We start from the raw sequence: 20,258 nt of genomic DNA, 5'->3' as shown, positions 1-20,258 counted from the left end.
TCCCAGAAGCATCCCTTCACTGGAGCCATCCTGGACGCGGTGCTCCTCCGAGCCTTCCCTCCATCTTTTCAAGTACAGGACATTTTAGCTATAATCCTGATGTTACAAATTTTGACCTGGGTCTCAATGAGATCGTTTCTGAGTTTTTTTTTTTTGCCTCTTGGCCTCCTGTTTATGCACCACACCAGGAGAAGCATGCAGGCTTTACATTGGGATCTGAAGTGTCAGTGAGCAGAGCATCAAGAAAACCTTTTTAAATTCCATCCAGCTGGCGAAGGAGATAGCTCACGATCTGCAGCAGGGGCTGATAGACTGGTGACAGACCCCTCTCCATACCATACCCATAGCTAACGGTCATGGCAGATGCACTGTTGCTGGGTTGGTGAGACCATCTGGCAGCGATGGAGATCAGAGGACTGAAAACCTGCCTACACATTAACTTGCTGGGGCTATAGGCGATTTGCTTGGCAATCGAAGTGTTCCTTCTGTGCGTCAAGTGGGAATGGCCACAAACAGAGTACTGTGGGTAGTGGATCTTGTGCCAAGAGGTTCTGTGCCTTGGAACTGGCTAAATCATCATGTGAACTCCCTGGTTGTTCAACACCTGGCAGGATCTTTAAATGCCAGGGTGGATAAACTCAGCCATTGTTAACTAGCGAAACATAAATAGAAGCTGCACTTGGAAGTGGCACAGAGTGTCTCCCAGCAGTAGGGGGGACCCGGACTTAATCTTTTCGCCCCAATAGAGAATGCGCAGGGTCCAAACCTTTGCGCATTGGAGCTTCCAAGGCAGTTCTCACTCGGTGACTCCTTTCTCTTGGATTAAAGCTTGTAATTCCTGTGCGACATCCCACTTGTGCCTTAAGTTCCTGAAATGCAGAAAGAACAGATGATGGACGGAATGTTGAACAAATCAAACATTCACCCGCAGTCACAGGTCTGGGTTAAATCCATTGTTTTTTGTTCAACACGTCACCCCAGTTTGGACCCAGCCATATTCAAATAAGCCTTGACTCTACTCCCCATTGGAACAGTCCTGCCCGAACTGCATGGCCAGTTACTTCCTGGACCAGATAGAAGCATCCAGGGTCCGGTTTCAGGTAATCACCCCTCATCAGCTAGTCTAGCTTGAATCCAGTGGCACAGTGAGCACAGGACCCATGTCAGGGCATACCCTTCCCACACAGTGCAACAAAAGCAAAAAAAAACAGATGATGGACGGAATGCTAACCAAATCAGACATTCATTCCCAGACACAGACCTGGGTTTAATCCATCGTGTTTTTTGCTCACCACGCCACCACCAGGTTCTGAAAATGATCCGGAACAACCAGGGCCCAAGCCACCCTAGCGGCCATGGACTGGGAGAGGAGAGTGGTATACAGAACTTCTGGCCATGAGCATTTGTCCCCCGATCCAGCTGCCTCTTCAGAAGGACGTCCTGCCACAGAAACGGCAGGGTCCTGCACCTACACCTCCATACTTAGAGATGGAGCAGCAGCAGTTGACAACTTTCAATTTCCCTTTCAAAGTAGTGAGTGTCATCCTGGCGTTTCCCGACTAAAACAATGTATTTGGAACACTGGGAGAGGTTTGTTTTCTGGTGTTCTTCCAAAAATATTCAACCTTTACAGGTTTGCTCATCTTTAGCCCAGCAAGGCCTTGCTGTGGCATCAGTTAATGTTTGTCTGCTTCTTCAGCCTTCTTACATTTGCCTGATCACCCATCTTTATTTAAATAACCTATTGCGATGTCTTTTCTCAAGATGCTGACCCATATGTTCCCGCAAACAGCATTTGCGATGCCACAGTAGGACCACAATCTGGTTCTTACCTTCCTCTTCATACTCGGCTAGAGCTAATGCACAGCCATTATCTCCGACTGCTCGCCTTGAAAACTGCATTCCTTGAAGTGATAAAATCAGCTTATTGAGTGAATTGCAAGCACTATCTGTACAGCCACTGTATGCCAACTTCTTTCCGGACAAACTAGTACTGCGTAAAGCAGTATTCCTCTCAAGAGTTGTCAATCCTTTCCATATAGGACAGTCTATCAATCTGCCAGCTTTCTTTTCCCTGGTCCCTTCATCGAAGGAGAAAGAAAGACTAATCCCAAAAAATTGTTAATACCAAGGAACGAGTAGTCGTTTAGCACTTAGTAGGCTTCTCTGGGGCGAAGAGAAGAGAAAAGTTGTGCAGAAATTAAGCATCTCCAGATGGATTGTCCTGTGCATCAAACCCTGCTACAGACTGGCCAGGAAACAACTTCCATAAGGCCCATGTGTTCATTATGCTGTAGCAAAGGCTACTACCAGAGCACTAGTTCACAGGGTGCCATTTGCTAGACAGCTACATGGGTGTTAGTTCACATGTTCATCAAGCACTACGACCTGGATAATCAGGTCTGACAGAGAGAGCATTATGCCCGTTCTGGCCGGTGTGAGTTCCTGATACAAGTCATTCCACAGATCACCACCGAGGAAGTACTATTTTGGTATCTGTTCACAAGGTTAGGAGTCTGCGGCTAGATGTATCCCTCAAAAGAACAAGTTACTTACCTTTGGTAACACTCTTTCTGGTTGGATACTTACCTAACTGCAAATTCCTCACTCACTCACCCACTTGCTTATCTGTTCTGTGGAATGGACTTTTTTGGTCTGTGATAATAAGATTCCAATTTAGAGATCTGCACACTGGCACAATATGATTACTAAAGCTCTGTGTCCGACGGCACCAACAGATTTTAGGAAGCAAGGAGGTGGGGTGGCTATTTAGTGGGCCCATGTCAAATCCAGGGAGGGAAAGGTCCAACGCAGAGGATCTTGACAATACCTACCAACACACAAGGCATTTCCTAAAGAAAATTTCCAGATCCAGCCACACTTCAGGGGTATTCTCAAGTTGAAGAATCTGCAGTTAGGGAAGAAAAGAGAGAGTGTTACTGAACATAAGTAATTTGTTCTTTTAAGTTCAAACCTGCATTTTGTGGCAGCAATTTACTCACTTCTGTATTTTGTTTGAAGTTTCAGCATTCTACGCAGAGTGTTATAACAAAAGAATACAATTTAATGCACATATCTGGACCAAGTCAAAATTCCTGGGAATGTCTATCGGTGTTCATAATATAGGACAAGGTAAGATTATAACTTTTGAATCTTGCAAAGCATTTATTATTTCAAGGAAACCAAGTGCAAGAGTCAGAGCGGGAGGTATAATTTCTTCCTCTTTCAATCTAAGGCAAGGTACTAGGCAAGGTTGCCCTCTTTCTCCTCCACCATTTCTCCTTGCACTAAAACCTTTTCTCCAGCATCTTAGAGAAAATCAGGACATCTCAGGGATCACCTTTGACAACATTAATGTCAAGCTGGCAGCGTACGCTGACAATGTGCTTATCGTCACAGATAATGCCCCCACCCCTCTATTTCAGCTTTATTTAAATCAATCCAACAATTTTCAGAGGTATCTGAATACTCGCTTAACAAAGATAAATCAGAAGTTAAACTTCTCAATCAATCTGGCAATCAAGACATCTTAGGTTCATCCGGTCTAGCGTGGCAACAGGGGTGCATTAAATATTTAGGACTAGAATTTACAAATGATCTATTATCTACTCTACACACCAACAAGAAAACCGTATATAAAAAAATTAACTCACTTCTTGACTCATGATCACCTAAATTCCTCTCTTGGTGGGCCAGAACAGAAACTCTAAAAATGATGGTTACACCATTAGTTAACTATCTTAGTAGAATGCTGCCGATGATGTTAACTGAGGACCTTTTAAACAAGTTGGATAAATCCTTTAATAATTTCCTGTGGCAAGGGAAGAAGCCCAGAATCTCACTAAAGAAACTTAAACTAGCAAAAAACAAAGGTGGAATCGGCTTGCCTAACTTCAGGAATTATCAAACTGCATACCTCTGCAAACAGGGATCCTGTTGGCTCATTAACAATCCAGCATACGAACAGGCCTGGCTAGCCACAGAAAGAACTCTCATTAATAATGCACCTCTTGCAGATATGGCAACTATGCATGCAATACACTTACCACTATTCAAGAACATAATACAAAACACAAATAATTCTCTCCTCCGTCTAGATACACTATTGGAAGTAAAGTTAAGAGTCCAATCTTGCTTCTTTATGGAAGAATCCCAATCTCAAAATTAATGGCTCCCCAATCTTCTGGTCAGATTGGTCTAATTGTGGCATTCATCTACTAAAAGACATATACCTAGGCTCTTCACCATTACCGTTCTCAGCATTACAGAATCAATTCAAGCTGATAAACTTGGATTTTTATAAACTACTGCAACTCAAAGTACAGATCGCTAAAAAATTACTTAAGGCAACAACTCCATTTCAACCTAACTTATTAAGCCGTTTACTCAGAATCGGCCATATGGTCTCAGGCATATATAAACTTTTGTTACCCAATCTAAACAAATCCCTCTCACGTAACCAAGTAAAATGGGAAGCGGAATTGAACACAAGGAACACGGTGTTTGACTGGAATTATATTAAAAGTCACCTTTCTCTAACAAGATATCACCAACTTTATCACAAACTAAATATATGATTATTAACAGATCATATTGGACACCCTCTAGACTTTTTAAAATAGGACTCATTCCCAGTCCCAATTGCTGGAACTGTGAGAAACACGAAGGCAATCTAGCACATATGCTTTTCGAATGCCCGATCTTAAACACATACTAGAGTAAAATACTGGATTTTATTAATCACACTTTCAATATTACTCCCATACGGGAATTCTCATATATCCTCCTCGGCCCTTTAGACAGTCAGCTGAAAACCGAGGGCGATCGCCACCTACTGGACCTAATGCTTACGTTAGCATGAAAATTGATATTACATAACTCGAAGAACTTCAAGGCGTTATCTTCTCGAATGTGGCAAGAATGGATCAGCTTCCTTAAAGGTGCTGATAACGTGACACTACAATTCTCCCCCTGGCGCTCCCCTCACATGCTAATCTGGTATTCATTGGACACCAAAATACTTAACTGCAATCCACCCTAGTCAATTCCCTCAGGAGCGAGTCACTCTCTCCTAAGACATACTCTTTCACAGCCGAACTATCTTACAACATATATTCTACCTCGCTTCCGTCAATACCCACGCAGGGCTTTTGTACTTTTTATTCCACTGTGTATGATATATATCTTGCTCATAGCCAAATGAAACCTTGCATATTAATTCCACTGTTGATCCTCCCATTAAGTTACTAAAACGTCCTCAATACTTGTTCATGATGATGTGATGTACTATTTTTACGATCAATCCCAATATGTATCTCAAAACTTGCATAACTACATTATGTCATTATTAATCGTTATTTTAATGTGTATGACTTATGTCTTACTCACATCCAGGTACATCAATTACACTTCTGGCTGTCCATTTAAGTACACAGCTTGGTCAAGATGCAAACAGTGGTTACCAAGACTTTTTCATGATTACTGTAATGTTCTTTCATTGTGACCGAACTCAATAAGAAGCTCAAGTCTTGTATAACCAACATTATGCGATTATTGTGCATAAAATCCAAATGTCCTCATAGCATCTGTCATCAAATCTTACACAGCCCCCTCTCCTCCTCATCTTTGCATGCGTTCTGTCTGTGTATTCATTTATTTTGCGACTGTACTTTATGCATATGTACTGTGTATTCAGTGCTTCAAAAATTCAATAAAAAAGATTTGAATTGAAAAAAGAAAAGAAATATGAACTACTGTATGTCAAGGGACCATGTAAACCGCATCAAGGCAAGCCAAGCAATTTAGTGATGTCCTAGGTCAGAAATATGACAAAAATGCAGTATATTCAGTTTTTTTCTAGTGGATGGTACAGAAGTGATCCTTTATATGGTCTCCACTTTTCATGTGTTCTATCCGACATAGATCAAGCTACATGGGTAAAACATTGCACAAATCACAGTCATTGTTGCAGTTAGTAAAATCTAATAACCTTCATGTTCTATTATTGTAATGGAATTCTGTCAGGACCGGAGGCGAGGATTATGCCATTCTTTCTTTACTTTAGTCACCCGCTTTAGCAAGCAAACTACCATTCCCATGATACCTTGGGCATTCAATAAAGAAACAGTAACATCCAATGAAAGAACAGTCCCAAATATCATCTAATCAGTTAGTCACAATCCATAACGTCGTCCATCATCTGTGTTTCCTTTACTTCTTTTATCGCTGCTCGCAGCAAGATAAGTGCTGTTTTTTCTCTCCTCTGAAAAGTAGGAAATGTATTGTGTACTGTTTCTAGTATAATTACTTGGCTAATGTGGGCGTTTATTGCTGATATTTGTTTTCTGACCGCAGGTATGCTTTTCGCTCCTTTGCAACCTTTGTGGTACAGCTCCACGGCGCGGTCCTTCTGCCGCCAGGTGGCGTTTGCTGACATGACTGTTGAGCAAATATAATCAAAAAACAAAATGATGCGACGGAACCAATCAAATAATATTTCTTTCACAAAATGAAGGAAACCACAAATTATCCTTCACTGTAAATTAATTAAGTATATGAATAGATCTGGTATTAATATCATTGTCTGAACACAGTGTCATTTGATAAATCTCCTTTATCAATTTTTAGACAACGATTCACAAACACATAATTCAATAAATGAACATGGGTACATTACTCAAAACACAAGCAAAGAGTAAACAATTTTCACAGATGATTAAATCTAATCCTTATTGCCCTAAAGAAAATAATGGATGTAGACACTTCTATCGTGAACATTCCATTATTCAAAGTCACCCCATTGTGAAGTACTGAGAGGTATTGAAGTTTACACCTCTAAACAAAGTTTCTTAGTGCTACATATGTCTCATTTAGACAATAATTCAGACTCCTCCGGGGCTCTTTGTAATCAAAAAGTCGACGCGTTTCAGCCCATCTTGCTTGGGGGCCTCATCAGGACTAGGGTATATAAGGGAAAATTTCCTGGAACCACATCAATATCGCAGTTATTCGATCATATTCATGTGTGGGAATGTCTCCATCGAAGGACTGAAATACTCAAACACCAAACATTAACGGTCCATGGGGTGTACCGGGGATGCCAAAATCATCAATACACAATGAAGTCCGCAATGTCATCTGACAAGGAAGTGACTTCTTAAATGATCCAGGATCTATCACTGACTGGACTACCTCTTCACACGGTTCCCAAAGCGGGTGTAAACTTCAATACCTCTCAGTACTACACAATGGGGCGACTTTGAATAATGGAATGTTCACGATAGAAGTGTCTACATCCATTATTTTCTTTAGGGCAATAAGGATTAGATTTAATGTGAAAATTGTTTACGCTTTGCTTGTGTTTTGAGTAATGTACCCATGTTCATTTATTGAATTATGTGTTTGTGAATCATTATCTAAATATTGATAAAGGAGATTTATCAAATGACACTGTGTTCAGACAATGATATTAATACCAGATGATCTATTCATATACTTAATTAATTTACAGTGAAGGATAATTTGTGGTTTCCTTCATTTTGTGAAAGAAATATTATTTGATTGGTTCCGTCGCATCATTTTGTTTTTTGATTATATTTGCTTTACCCAGATGCGTTTGGAAATACTGGGTTCCCCCTTTCTATACATGACATGACTGTTGAGCTGCAATAAAGAAAACAGTAACATCCAATGAGAGAACAGTCCCAAGTATCAACCAATCAGCTAGTCACAATCCATAATATAGCCCATCATATGTCCCCTTGGACTCCTTCTTCGCTGCTCGCAGCAGAGATAAGTGCAGTTTTTTCTCTCTTCAGAAAAGTGGGAAATGTATTGTGGACTGTATCTGAAAGAGACTGTTAGTTATAGATTCCTTACCTTAGAATTACCCCCAGGCGTCAGACTGGATCCGGAGACATTTTTCCATAGCAGTACCCCTGGCCTTTGGTAGGTGGCATCAGTTGACTCCGCGTTCGTCGTTGGTGTTGTGATCGCCGGAATGACGTTGCGGTATCTAGTTAGACGCCGCCCCTGCATGCTGACGTCAGTTCTTTCTTTTTCCGCACCAGCAAGTGCAGATCAGGAGAGAGCAGTACCCTTAGTAATTTTGTGACTAACACTTTTTCGACTTTTGTCGACATCTTTTTTGAGTCTTTCGACTCCTGGTGCACTTAGGGATGTCCCATCATCTGACCCGCTTCAAGCCTTGACTCCTGTCACAAGTTGATGTCGGTCACGGATCGCACCTCGTGTGCCTCTGGTGCCCGTAGCGCGACCATGACCCAAAGTTGTGCTCCGACTGTCGGGCTATGAACCCGAAGTCTTTGTGAGAGTGGTGCCGAATGCTTCTGAAGGCCCGGCAGTCAACTCTGCGCTGCTTGAGGTCCCGGTCGAGAGGGAGGTCGCAAGACCGGTTGCGGAGTCACCACCTGTAACGCCCTGAACGTCTCAGGATCGTTTAACAGACACGATAATGAGAACGCAACCACGTGTGAAGGTTTAGTTATTTTAATGAAGGCAAAAATAATACAAGGAATAAACAAAGGTTATAGTCACTGGAATCCTCCAGGCTAAGTACGTTACCAGCCCACAGCACGGATGGTCCTAACCGTCCTCTGCATATACGCCGATCCCGGCGTATGCCAACAGAGGGCAGAAATGAAATGGCCGACAATGCCAATCGGTAGGCTCTGAGGGGCACGAAGTGTGTTGGGGTGAATCGATGAGTCAGGGAAACACCCAGCCGGGGTCTCTACCTGAAGGGAGCAGCCGCTCAACCTCTTCCTCAGACTGCACCGGGACGCGGAGTCACCTCCTGGTGATGCGTCACCGATACCCCAATCACAAGCAAAGAAGACTGAACCGAGAGCAGCCGCTCGATCGATCCCGTGGACTTCCGAGTCTGTAACGCGGCAAACACCTCCTGGTGTGCGTTACAGCTGGCAGTCCCTGTATCTCTGGTCGGGCTGGGAGTTACGACTCCAACCAGCAAAAGCGCCACTGCGCTTTGACTCAGCCGAGTCAAAAAGCGAAGCTCAATGGTTATCCGGTAGAGCTTCCGGGTCCTTCACAGGTGACGATGGGGCAAGACACGGCCCAGGGAGTAACGACTCGACCTACCTCCGTTCTTGCCTTACTGGAGCACCACTCCGGAACACTGCTCTTCACTAAGCAGGTACGTCGGTGTAAACACAATATCCGACAGCGTTGTACCTCCCGGTTCCTCCCTTTATAGGGCGTGTTTTCCTTGAGTTATGTAACAGCTCTCCTGTTTACATAAGGGCGTGTTTTCCTTGAGTTATGTAACAGCTCTCCTGTTTACATAAGGGCGTGTTTTCCTTGAGTTATGTAACAGCTCTCCTGTTTACATAAGGGCGTGTTTTCCTTGAGTTATGTAACAGCTCTCCTGTTTACATAACCTCTCAACCGCTAAGCATCCTGGGAGATGTAGTCCATTTTCGCTGGTTACCGTTTTCCTCCCCTCGCATGACAGGAATTCTTGACACCACCATCACTCCTCTTCTTCGAAGTCTTCGTTTTTGGGTAAGTCGAAGCACAAGAAGAAAGCCAGAAGAAGCACCTTCACTCTTTGCATTCTCCCGGTCCGTTTGCCAACGCGGAAGGTCGTCGTCCTTCAGCTCTGCCCGCGGAGCCTACTGGGACGGCTCCGAGCTTCCCTCCCTTCCCGGGAGCCAAAGCGTCCCCTGCCCAGCTTTGTGCATTTTACGAAGCCCTCCACTCCATCTTTGGGCAGCCCGACTCTGCCTTCAGGCCCCGCGGACTCGACTGGGGCATCTAGGCCTTCGATGCCTGTGGCTCCAGCCTCAGCGCCCCCAGGGACCCAGGCCCGGATCGGTGCCGGTCGACCTCACAACACCTCCCCCGGTGCCATTTCTCTGACGACGCCTCCACCACCTCCGACGCCGGTTAGGTCCCTGGCCGGCGTCGACCCCGGCCTCCCCATCGACTTGGACACGAAACCGCACCTGCGTCGACCGACACCGGTACCGGCGCCGATCGGTGCTTTTGTACTACTGTTTTACCCTGGGTTTCCTTCTCGCCTTGAGTGGCAGCCAGAGGAGGGTGAGGAGGACTGGGCGGGGTCTGTTGACCCTCTGGCAGACCAACTTGAAGAGCCGGACTGGAGAGCGGAGGTGGGTGAGGCCAGTGGTCTGGTTACCTCCCCAGAACTTGGTATGCTTTCTCCCCCTACCGTGGCCACAGAGGAGTGAGCCTCCTATGCTGTGGTGTTGCCTAGGGTGGCTGAGGCCTTGGGCATCGAGCTTCCTACGGTGGCAGTCAGTTCTAACCTCCTGACTGAGGTGCTTCATCCGGCAGCAGCCTCTTCGGAGCCCCTGCTGCTGTTCAATGAGGCACTCACAGACATCCTTCTGGGCACTTGGTCCAAGCCCAGCACAGGAGCTCCTGTGGATAGGAGGATTGCCCGACGCCACCGCCCGGCCCCGGGCGAGCCAATTTTTCTCTCCCAACACCCTACCTCAGAGAAATTGGTGGTCCAAGCCTCAACGTCCAAAGGTGCATTCCCTAATGCTCCCCCAGATAGGGAGTCCAAGAAGCTGGACCATCTTGGGAAGATGTTTTCTTCCCCCAGCTTAGGACTGCGGTCGGTGAACACTGCATGTCTCTTGGGCCGCTACACCTACTCTTGTGTGGGACAGGGTTCCGCAAGTGCTGCCACAGTGCCCGGAAGAGGCCCAGGCGTACTCTCTCGTGCGGTCGCAGAGGGTAGAGACACAGTAAAGTTTGAGTTTGATGAGGACTGGATACCGCCGACTCGCTGAGTGGAACAATTTCAGCCTTGAAACGCTATGCCTGGCTGAGGTCCACTGGCTTCTTCGGGGATGTCCAATTGACATGGACATGCCCTTTGATGGCCGTCGCCTGTTTGGCGACAAAGCGGGCAATGCGCTTCAAGGACTCTAGAGCTATGTCCAGATCCTTGTGCCTCCCTGCCACCTCTCGCCCTTTTCAGTCTGCCTTTCGTGCCCAAGCACGTTCCATCCAGGGCCACAGGCCGGCCCAAGCTACCCAGCCTCTGCGCGGCCGGGGACATGGGACTCAGCACCTTGAGTCTGAGGGCCAGCAGGCGGGCCAGTCCACCAGTGCCCCCTCTGCAGCAGCCTCCAATCCTCCTAGTCCGACCTCTCAGGGCCACCAATTGCCAGTGGGCAGCAGGATCCGCCATCACCTCACCCACTGGGACAACATCATGTTGATCAGGTGGGTTTTGCAGATAGTCCGAAGGGGCTACTCCCTCCCCTTAGAGACTAACCCACTCTCCATGCCACCCACACTCCATTGCATGTCGGAGCATCACTTGGCCCTTCTCTGTCAGGAAGTTACGGCTCTCTTGGCCAATAGAGCTATCGAGTGAGTCCCTGTCCCAGAAGTAGGTTGTGGTTGTTACTCCTACTAGTTCCTGGAACCCAAGTAGGGGACAGGCCTGCATCCTATCTTGGCTCTCAGGGACATCAACCGCTTCCTCCGGAAGGTGAAGTTAAAAATGTTGACATTAGCTCGGGTCCAGTCTGCACACGACCATGGAGACTGGATGGTACCGTTGGACTTGCAGGATGACTACTTCCGCATCCCTGTCCTGCCAGCCCACAGACGTTACCTATGGTTCATGGTAGGCCACGAGCATTTTCAGTTTACCGTGCTCCCCTTTAGTCTTACCAGTGGTCCCTCTGGTGTTCACAAAAGTGATGGCGGTGGTTGCAGCTCATTGGGGCAGATCAGGGGTTCCAGTCTTCCTATGTCGACGACTGGCTGTTGAAGGCTGGCATGCCCCAGGTAGTCGTTTTCCACCTCCAGACTTCAGCAGACCTCCTGCACTCGGTGGGGTTTGTTATCTTCATGCCGAAGTCACACCTGATTCCCTCTCAGAAGCTCCTTTTCATCGGAGCAGTTCTGGATACAGCGCAGTTTCAGGCTTATCCTCCCAAGCAGCAAGTCCAGGATATTCGGTCTATGATACCAATGTTTCAGCTTCTATCTTGGGTTTCGGTGAGAATGACCTTGAGGCTGCTGGACCTCATGGCCTCCTGCATCCTGCTGGTGGATCATGCCAGGTGGCGTATGCAGGCTCTGCAGTGGAACCTGAAAGTCCAGTGGGCACAGCATCAGGGGAATCTTTCCGATTGCATCCAGATGTCGGAGGACACTGCGCACCAATTGCAGTGGTGGCTAACGAACCAGGATTGGGTCAATGGCAGATCCCTCTCCCTTCCTCAGCCAGAGTTCACAGTGGTGACAGATGCATCACTCCTAGGATGGGGTGGCCACATGAGAGAGGTGGAGATGAGACCTCTGGTCTCCAGAGGAGTCTGGGCTCCACATCAATCTTCTGGAGCCCCGGGCAATTCGTCTGGCACTGAAGGCATTCCTTCCTTCTGTCAAAGGAAGGTTAGTGCAGGTGTTCACGAACAACTCCACAGCCATGTGGTACTGCAACAAACAGGGTGGGGTGGTGTCGCCTTTGGATGTGGCTGGAACAGGAGGGCATGTCGCTGGTGGTTCAACACCTGGCAGTTCTCTGAACGCCAGGGCGGACGAACTCAGCCGCCGGTGCATGATGGCTCATGAATGGCGTCTTCATTCGGAGGTTTGTGCAAGGTCTCTTTCAGCAGTGGGGAGAGCCTTGGTTAGATCTGTTTGCCACCGAATAGAACGTGCAATGTCAGCAGTTTTACGTGTTGGAAATTCCAAGGCAGCACTCGCTCTGCAATGCTTTTCATCGTGAGTGGAATTGTGGTCTTCTATACGCCTTTCCGCCTATACCACTTCTGCCCAGAGTGCTGAAGAAGATCAAGCGCGACCGGTCCCAAGTGGCTCTGGACTGGGCACGAAGAGTCTGGTATCCCGAGCTATTGAACATGGCCATCAATCCTCCGATCAGACAGCCTCTTCGGGAGGATCTTCTGTCGCAGCAGCAGGGGGCGGTCCTCTACCCGAACCTGTCTAGCCTCCACCTCCTTGCGTGGACATTGAGCGGCGCAGTTGACAGTTTTTGACCTTCTTCCCGAAGTCTGTAATGTCATCTTGGCAGACAGGCGTCCTTCCACTAAAATGTTTTACGCTTGTAGATGGAACAAATTCCTTACCGTCTCACCCATCCTCCCGTTTCTGTGAACTGACTTCTAGGGTAAGGGGCTCCCTTTCAGGGCCCTAGCTTTGTGCACCAGTGGTCAGTCTTGCATGGCTCTGCGCTTCTGGCGTGGAATGTTGTGTAAAGATCTGACGTTAGCACGCAGGGGCAGCGTCTAAGTAGATACCAAGATGTAACCCCGGCGATCACGATGCCAATGACGAACGTGTAGTCGACTGCCACCACCTACCGACGCGCAGGGGTACTGCTGCGAAAAAAATTCTCCAGATCCAGCCTGACGCCTGGGGTTAATTCTAAGGTAAGGCATCTATAACTGATATATGTCTCTTACAGATATATCGTTACCAAAGGTAAGTAACTTGTTCTTCTAGTATAATTACTTGGCTAATGTGAGCGTTTATTGCAGATATTTCTTTTCTGACCGCGGGAACGCTTTGCGCTCCTTCGTGGCCTCTGTTGTACGGCTCCGCTGTGCGGTCCTCCTGCCGCTTGGTAGCATTTGCTTACATGACTGTCGAGCTGCTGTGCGCGCTCCGAATTCCCTTCAAAGCGGGATAGGAGCTGCGTGCCGATGGTCTACTAGAGTCTTGCCACCTGGAGAGTTGACGCCGCCCATTGGGGTCTGTTTTGCCGATTCTGTTTGCTGACGACCTGCAGGGTCTGTATTTGCACGAAAGTGCTGCATGCTACCCTCCTACCTCCGTCCCCAAGGGATCAGGTGATTCTGATCTGTGGGGACACACTCCCAGGCGTAGACCACGCCAAAAAAGAGGTGTAGCCGGGCCTGGACCCACCCGAACTGCGGCTTTGCCCACAAGAGAGTTTTGCTGTCACCCAGCCTCTCACTAAAACAGCACTTTGCCTGCACTTACCTGGGTCCTCAGTCATAATGCTGGGCCACGAAAATATTTAGTGAGCTTTTCCCTGATAGTATTGAAGTGCTCTACCTGCCCATAATCTCTAGACCCCTGAGGCATCGCTTAGAGCGTGATTTTGTTGTGCTTTTTTAGCTGCACTGTACTCCCTTGCTTCAAATGAAGTTTGTGAAGGATGATCAGAGGGAAGATGATCCCCTCGCTTCTCTCCCTTGGGATCATGAATTTTTTTATTGCCGTGGATGCATCTATTTACAGGGCCGTGTCTGAGGCTATGGCTCCTTTAGTAGAGTTCCTCTCCCTTAAGATTGTGCAGGCTTGTGCTAAAATGACAGGGACTCCGCTGGATCCCACAGCACCCCAAGATTCCACGGGGGCCTCCTTGTGGTCTGATCCTACACTAGTGAAGTGTTGCCCCGAGGCTGGCGTTGACCTTGATGCTTTCAACAGACTGAATCAGGCTGTCCTTGCCAGTTATACCCTTCCCAGTTATACCCTTCCCCCTCCCTCCTGGGATCCTATGGGTTTATTCATGGACCCCCCCTAACCCCGGCTCGCCTCACCGTCCAATTGATGACAATCATCGGGAGACAGATGATGAGATTGGCCTCTCACATCCATGACTTCCCTCGTTCCACCCCCCGCCTGCTGGCTGCGATAGCCAGGAGGCCAGATCTGATATGTTGTACCCTGACCAGATCCTCCACGGCCGGTCTTCCGCGTTGGCCCCACTTGACAAGATTGCGAACTATGTTGCGGGTTCTGTTAGGAAGCTGCTGGAGAAGGAATCCTGCAATTGTCTCAGAGCCGAGTTCCCTCGTCCTTCCCTGGAGGGAAAGGTGGCCCTTATGCTGGATCTAGATCCCGGATGGCCACTTTCCTGCAGAAGATAATGAAGGACCCGAAGAAGGGGTTCGATGGGTCCTGGCGGGCGTGCCAGGATAAACTCCTGGATGCCCACAGCCCACTCACTAAGATACAAGACATGGCTGAAGAAGCCAAGTCATCCGGCTCCTTTATTTCTGCTGTCGGGGTGGGCCCATTATTTTTCTTGCCAATGCTTACTGTGTGTTGGCGACGGAGTGTCGCCGCTCCTTTTTGATTAAGTTCTACCCCAAGCTTAGGGACTTGGCCGACTTTGAAGCTGGGGCCATAGCGCATGGTGGCCTGTTTAGGGAACCCTTTATCAAAGAATTAGGAAAATTTGTAAACACATTTACCTCCCTGAACAAGGCCCAGTCCTCAATTAAGAGTCTTTCCCTCCCGTGTTTTTTTCCACGGGGCCGGTCGAGGTAAGGGCCGCTCAACCGGATGCACCAACGCTCAGTATCCTCCCAGAGGGCAAGGCTCCCAATAAGGCCAGTATCAATACCAGGCCCTATTCGCCAATTTTTACCCAACAAGAGAGCGACGTGACAAAGGAGCCAATGGAGCAGGTGCTTCCGCCAATCCAGGTGAGTTTTCTGCCTTCTAAAAGTAGGGGACCGAATGGTGAGTGTTTCCTGACCTGGACTTCCAACACAGGGAATGTGTGGGTCCTGCAAATTGTGCAGGAGTTTCAAATAGAGTTCAACGGCTCTCCAAGGCAGGATGGACGTCCGCGGCCCATATAGTTTTCAGCACACGAGGCCACCCTGGTGGGCAAGGAGGTTCCTTCTCTCCTGGACAGAAGGAGCTATTTCTCTTTTGACTCCACATCCCTGAGGCTTCATCAGCAACATCTTTCTCATTGACAAGGCCGACGGGGGTCAGCGGCCGGTCATCACTCTACTCGAGTTCAACAAGTGGCTCATGTATTGTCATTTCAAGAAGAAGGGGATCCACCTCCTACAGGATGTACTGGGACCCCTGGATTGGTTGGTGCGTCTGGATCTCAGGGACACTTATCTCTCCATCGCAATGTTCCCTCCCCACAGGAGGTTCCTTTAATTTTTGTGGCGCCACCACACCTGCGAGTACACTACTCTATCTTTCGGCCTCTCCTCTGCCCTGTGGTGCCTCACGAAGGTTCTCGAACTAGTCATGGATTACCTAAGGGTGCAGGGGATCCGCCTGATAGTCTACCTCGACAACATCCTTATGACGGGCCAGTGCCCGCACAAGCTGTCACTTGAGCTACAGACGATAGTCGACCTTTTACAGAGCCTATGCTTTGACATAAAAGAGGCCAAGTCCCTTTTGCTTTCCTCTCAGAGGGCAGTGTTCGAGGCATATGAGCCGTAGATCGTATACTTGTGCATATATCGCAATCTGGTGTTGGGCTCAGACGTTTGCAATTTGTTTTTGTCTTGGAAGAAGTCTTTGTAGTCGTGAGGTAGGTGAGTCCTCCTTAGGACGATAGTGCGCATGGGCATCGACTCCATATCCAGATAGTTTTTTTCGGCCATCGGGTTCGGATGTGATTAGCTGCGCTCCGGGTCGATATCGGTTTCGAATCTCCCTTCGACACGCAATCCCTATCCACTCGACGGAATTGTCTCGATTGCGTTTCCCTTTCAACGCACATCTCGAAAACAAACTCCTCGATTTTCGACGCGAGCCGTTGGGCATATCCGCGCCGACCACACCAGCAGTCAATCTAAAGGACTCCTTTCAAAAAATGCCCCAGGTGTGGTGCTAAGTTTCCTCACACGGACTTGCACAAGGTTTGTAATCTCTGCCTCTCTCCGGAGCACGAAGATAAGCACTGCGAGGCCTGTGCATCGTTCAGGTTGAAGAAAACCATCCGCGACAGTCGGGCTCGACGTCACGAAATGTCTCGAGGAAGCAGCTCGATTCCAGACATCTTCGGAGCAGATCCCAATGTCCAGCCGGAACAACAAGGTGTTGAAGACATCTCCGTCTCAGAGGCCGCCGACTCCGACGTCAAAGAGGAGACAGTCACCCCGGCTCAACGTTCCGTGAGTACCGAAACCCCTCTCCCAAAAACCAAACCTAAGTCTCCGGTAACACCTTCGCCCTTGGGCTCAGTTCGACACTGGCAACATGTCTCCGACGCCCTGCCCTTGGACCCGGCTATGAAACCTAAAGACAAACCTTCCGGCTCGGGCTTGAGCCAGCCCCATTCTGGTGCCAAAAAGTCACCTTTGGCACCGAAGCACAAGACCAAAGATGTGCCACGCCCTTCTTCGTCAGCACCGAAGACATCCTCGATGCCAAAGCCCTCGGTGTTGAAACATACCAAGGATAAACATTCGGAACCGAAAAAATCTTTGGAGCCGAAAACGCCTTAGGAGCCCACAAAAGTCGGAGTCACAAACTCCTATACCAAAACCTAAGCAGTCCAAGCCCCCACAGAGAGCCTCAGAGACTCGGTCTAAAGAACATTCTGACTCTAAATCTTCGGCACCGAAAAAGGACATCCTACCCACACAGTCTGTACCAGATTTTTCGGATCCAAAACAAAAAACTCTTTATATTGACCCAAAAACTGGTAAAGTTGTCACCAAACCTCCTAAACAGAGAAAACTGGACACTTCAGAAGAATATGAAATACCCAAGAAACGAAAGGAAATGGGCACTAACACCTCTCCAACTCATTCTCCTTCTCCAACTGATCCAAATCTCTTAATTTCTCCAGGACACTCCCACAACATACTTTTTCACCTCAACCACAAGATAATGATGAGGATGATGATACCAATGGGGGTGGTAATGGAGATCCAGATAGGAATGATGATGCACATACCATCCCACACAACGTAGACCCTTGGGATGACTACAACACAGATCCTGACCCACATAATGACCCGGACCGCTATCCATCTAGGTCATCACCACCAGATGACAAGTATTGGTTTTGCCCAACTAATTAATAGGGCTGCTTAATATCACGGGGTGCTGATCCCTTGGAGGAAGACTTTTTACTCTAAACCTTTGCACCCTCACAAAAATCCACGCACACCCTGCCAATGTTAAAAGGCATGCTAAAACATGCGCCAGAAGTTTTTAAGGACCCTGTCAAAGCCAGGATTCTCAACACCAGGGTGGACAAAAAATATAAAGCAGCTTCCAATGACCCAGTTTACATTGAAGGTCAGGTCCCTTTGGATTCTCTTGTCGTGTCAAATGCACGCAAGAGGGCAAACTTAGAGTACAGGCGACACCCCTCCTCCGAATAAGGAATCCAAACTGATAGACGCATCTGGAAAACGTATCGCGTCACAAGCTGCAAATCTGGCCCGGTATGACAGAGCTCATTCTGATGAGCTTGAAAAACTCATGCAACACCTTCCCGACCTATATAAAGATAAAGCTAACGACCCTATACAGGAGGGGAAATTAATAACTAACACCTCAATTAAATGTGCGCTCGACGCGGCTGATACCGCATCCCGTGCCATTAACACTAGCGTTTTGCTACGCAGGCACGCTTGGCTCCGAATCTCCGGATTGAAGCAGGAAATGTAATCTGCTATTCTTAACCAGCCCTTTGATCAGGGGCATCTTTTCGGGCCCAAAGTTGACACATCTTTAGAAACGATGAAAAAATATACTGACACTGCTAAGTCTATGGGGGCCTTGTAAATACCTTGCCCTAGAGCTTCTTTTCGCCGCTCCTTCTACAGGGCTGGCTCCAAAACATTGGTTCAGAACATCCCTGTTCTTCCTATAAGAACCCCACTCAAACGTCCTCAAGAGAATACTTTTGCGGAGGCTACAGAGGCAACAACGGTAAGGAAAGAGGTCGCGGTAACAATACTAGCAACTCCCCGGCAACCAAACAGTGACTTCCATTCACTTCACCCCGATTATCCCACTCCTTTCAGGTGACGTCTCACAGCTCCTACCTGTCTGGAATTCAATCACAACAGACAAGTGGGTAAAACAAATTATCCAGTATGGTTATTGCCTGGAACTCACCTCTACTTCCCCAAATATTCCTCCCAGACAACGTGCAATGTCCTCGGAACATCTAACACTTATCAAACAAGAGGCTTTCTCTCTATTACAAAAACATGCAATAGAACAAGTCCGCTTGCCTTATCAAGGCACAGGGGTTTGCTCCCTCTATTTTCTAATTCCAAAAAAGGACGGCTCTCTCAGGCCAGTATTGGACCTCAGACAACTAAACCTCTACATCGGACCACTTCCACATGGTCACTCTCCAACAGGTACTTCCACTGCTTCAACAGGACGACTTTCTCTCCACTCTGGATTTAAAGGATGCCTACTTTCATATTCCCATTCACCCCGCTCACAGGAAATATCTCAGGTTTGTGGTGTATGGTCAACACTACCAATTCAAAGTCCTCCCATTCGGGGCGACTACAGCACCCAGAGTCTTCACCAAGTGCCTCGCAGTAGTTGCGGCTCACTTATGAAGACAACATATTCATGTCTTCCCTTATCTGGACGACTGGCTCATAAAAACCAAGTCACACAGAAGCGGTGTGCAACACACACACACACAAAACAATCCAACTGCTTCACCATTCACGGTGAACCTCACCAAATTCCATCTCCAACCGTCCAACATACAACAATATCTAGGGGCTACAATAGATGTGAGAAGTTGGCCTGATATATGATGTCACTAATTCTAGAGTACACCTTGTATCAGTCCAAACAACCCTTATGGTGATTGGTTGTAAAGTCAACCTTATAGACCAGCTATCCTAGTGGTAGCATGGACAAGAGCAGTCTTAGGCTAAACTCTGTATGGCATGTGAAGCCAGCTGTTATACCATTTGCAATCCCTTGAACACCACAACAGATATATATAAAAATAGAATGTATTTATTCTAGTCAAAATACCCTCAGCACTGTTTATGAGATTCGAGGTAAGTACAACCCAGTCTTATTTAAGCATACATAAGTCACACAAGTAAGTAATACAGTTAGGCCCTAGGGGCCACGCAAACCATATACTAAGTAAGTGGTATAAGGACCACTGTCACGAACACAGGTTCAGGCCTAGGCCAAGGGAATAGCTGGGGCTACACTATACTACGCTAGGCAGTGGGAGGCCCATGGGATTCAGGTGCAGAGTGGAAACACGCGTAATGCGTACAAGTCGATAGAAATAGTAGTGTTTAGAATTAAAGAGTTTTAGGACACTTCGGAAGGAGCTAGGAGTTAGAGACTTGGAAACTAGACCCTAGGATAGTCAATACCCCTGTGAGCACCGGAGTACTCAGTTTACCTAGCCCACGGGCTGCGGGTGCATAGGTGTGAACTTGCGTCGGATTTCTCTGTCGACTCCTATGGATGCCTGAAGAAAAGATGCTGACAGGCAGTCAGTGAAGAGTGTC

The 20,258-nt window shown here is 47.6% G+C and overlaps 1 protein-coding gene across 12 annotated transcripts in view; it reads left to right on the top strand.

Annotated features, from left to right (window-relative positions):
* OSBPL9 (oxysterol binding protein like 9) overlaps positions 1-20,258 on the top strand; it is a 1,355,357-nt gene that overhangs the window by 1,146,855 nt on the left and 188,244 nt on the right. For all 12 annotated transcript variants that reach the window (XM_085602637.1, XM_085602632.1, XM_085602635.1 and 9 more), the window contains one exon: positions 3,022-3,132. In XM_085602637.1, coding sequence (XP_085458763.1) covers positions 3,022-3,132 — 111 coding nt within the window. The remainder of the gene's footprint in view (positions 1-3,021; positions 3,133-20,258) is intronic.

The sequence above is a fragment of the Triturus cristatus genome, chromosome 4_2 (genome assembly GCF_964204655.1).
Source record: "Triturus cristatus chromosome 4_2, aTriCri1.1, whole genome shotgun sequence".
NCBI lineage: Eukaryota > Metazoa > Chordata > Amphibia > Caudata > Salamandridae > Triturus > Triturus cristatus.
The sequence above is the reverse complement of the archived record's forward strand: the minus strand, read 5'-3'. Positions and strand labels throughout refer to the sequence as shown.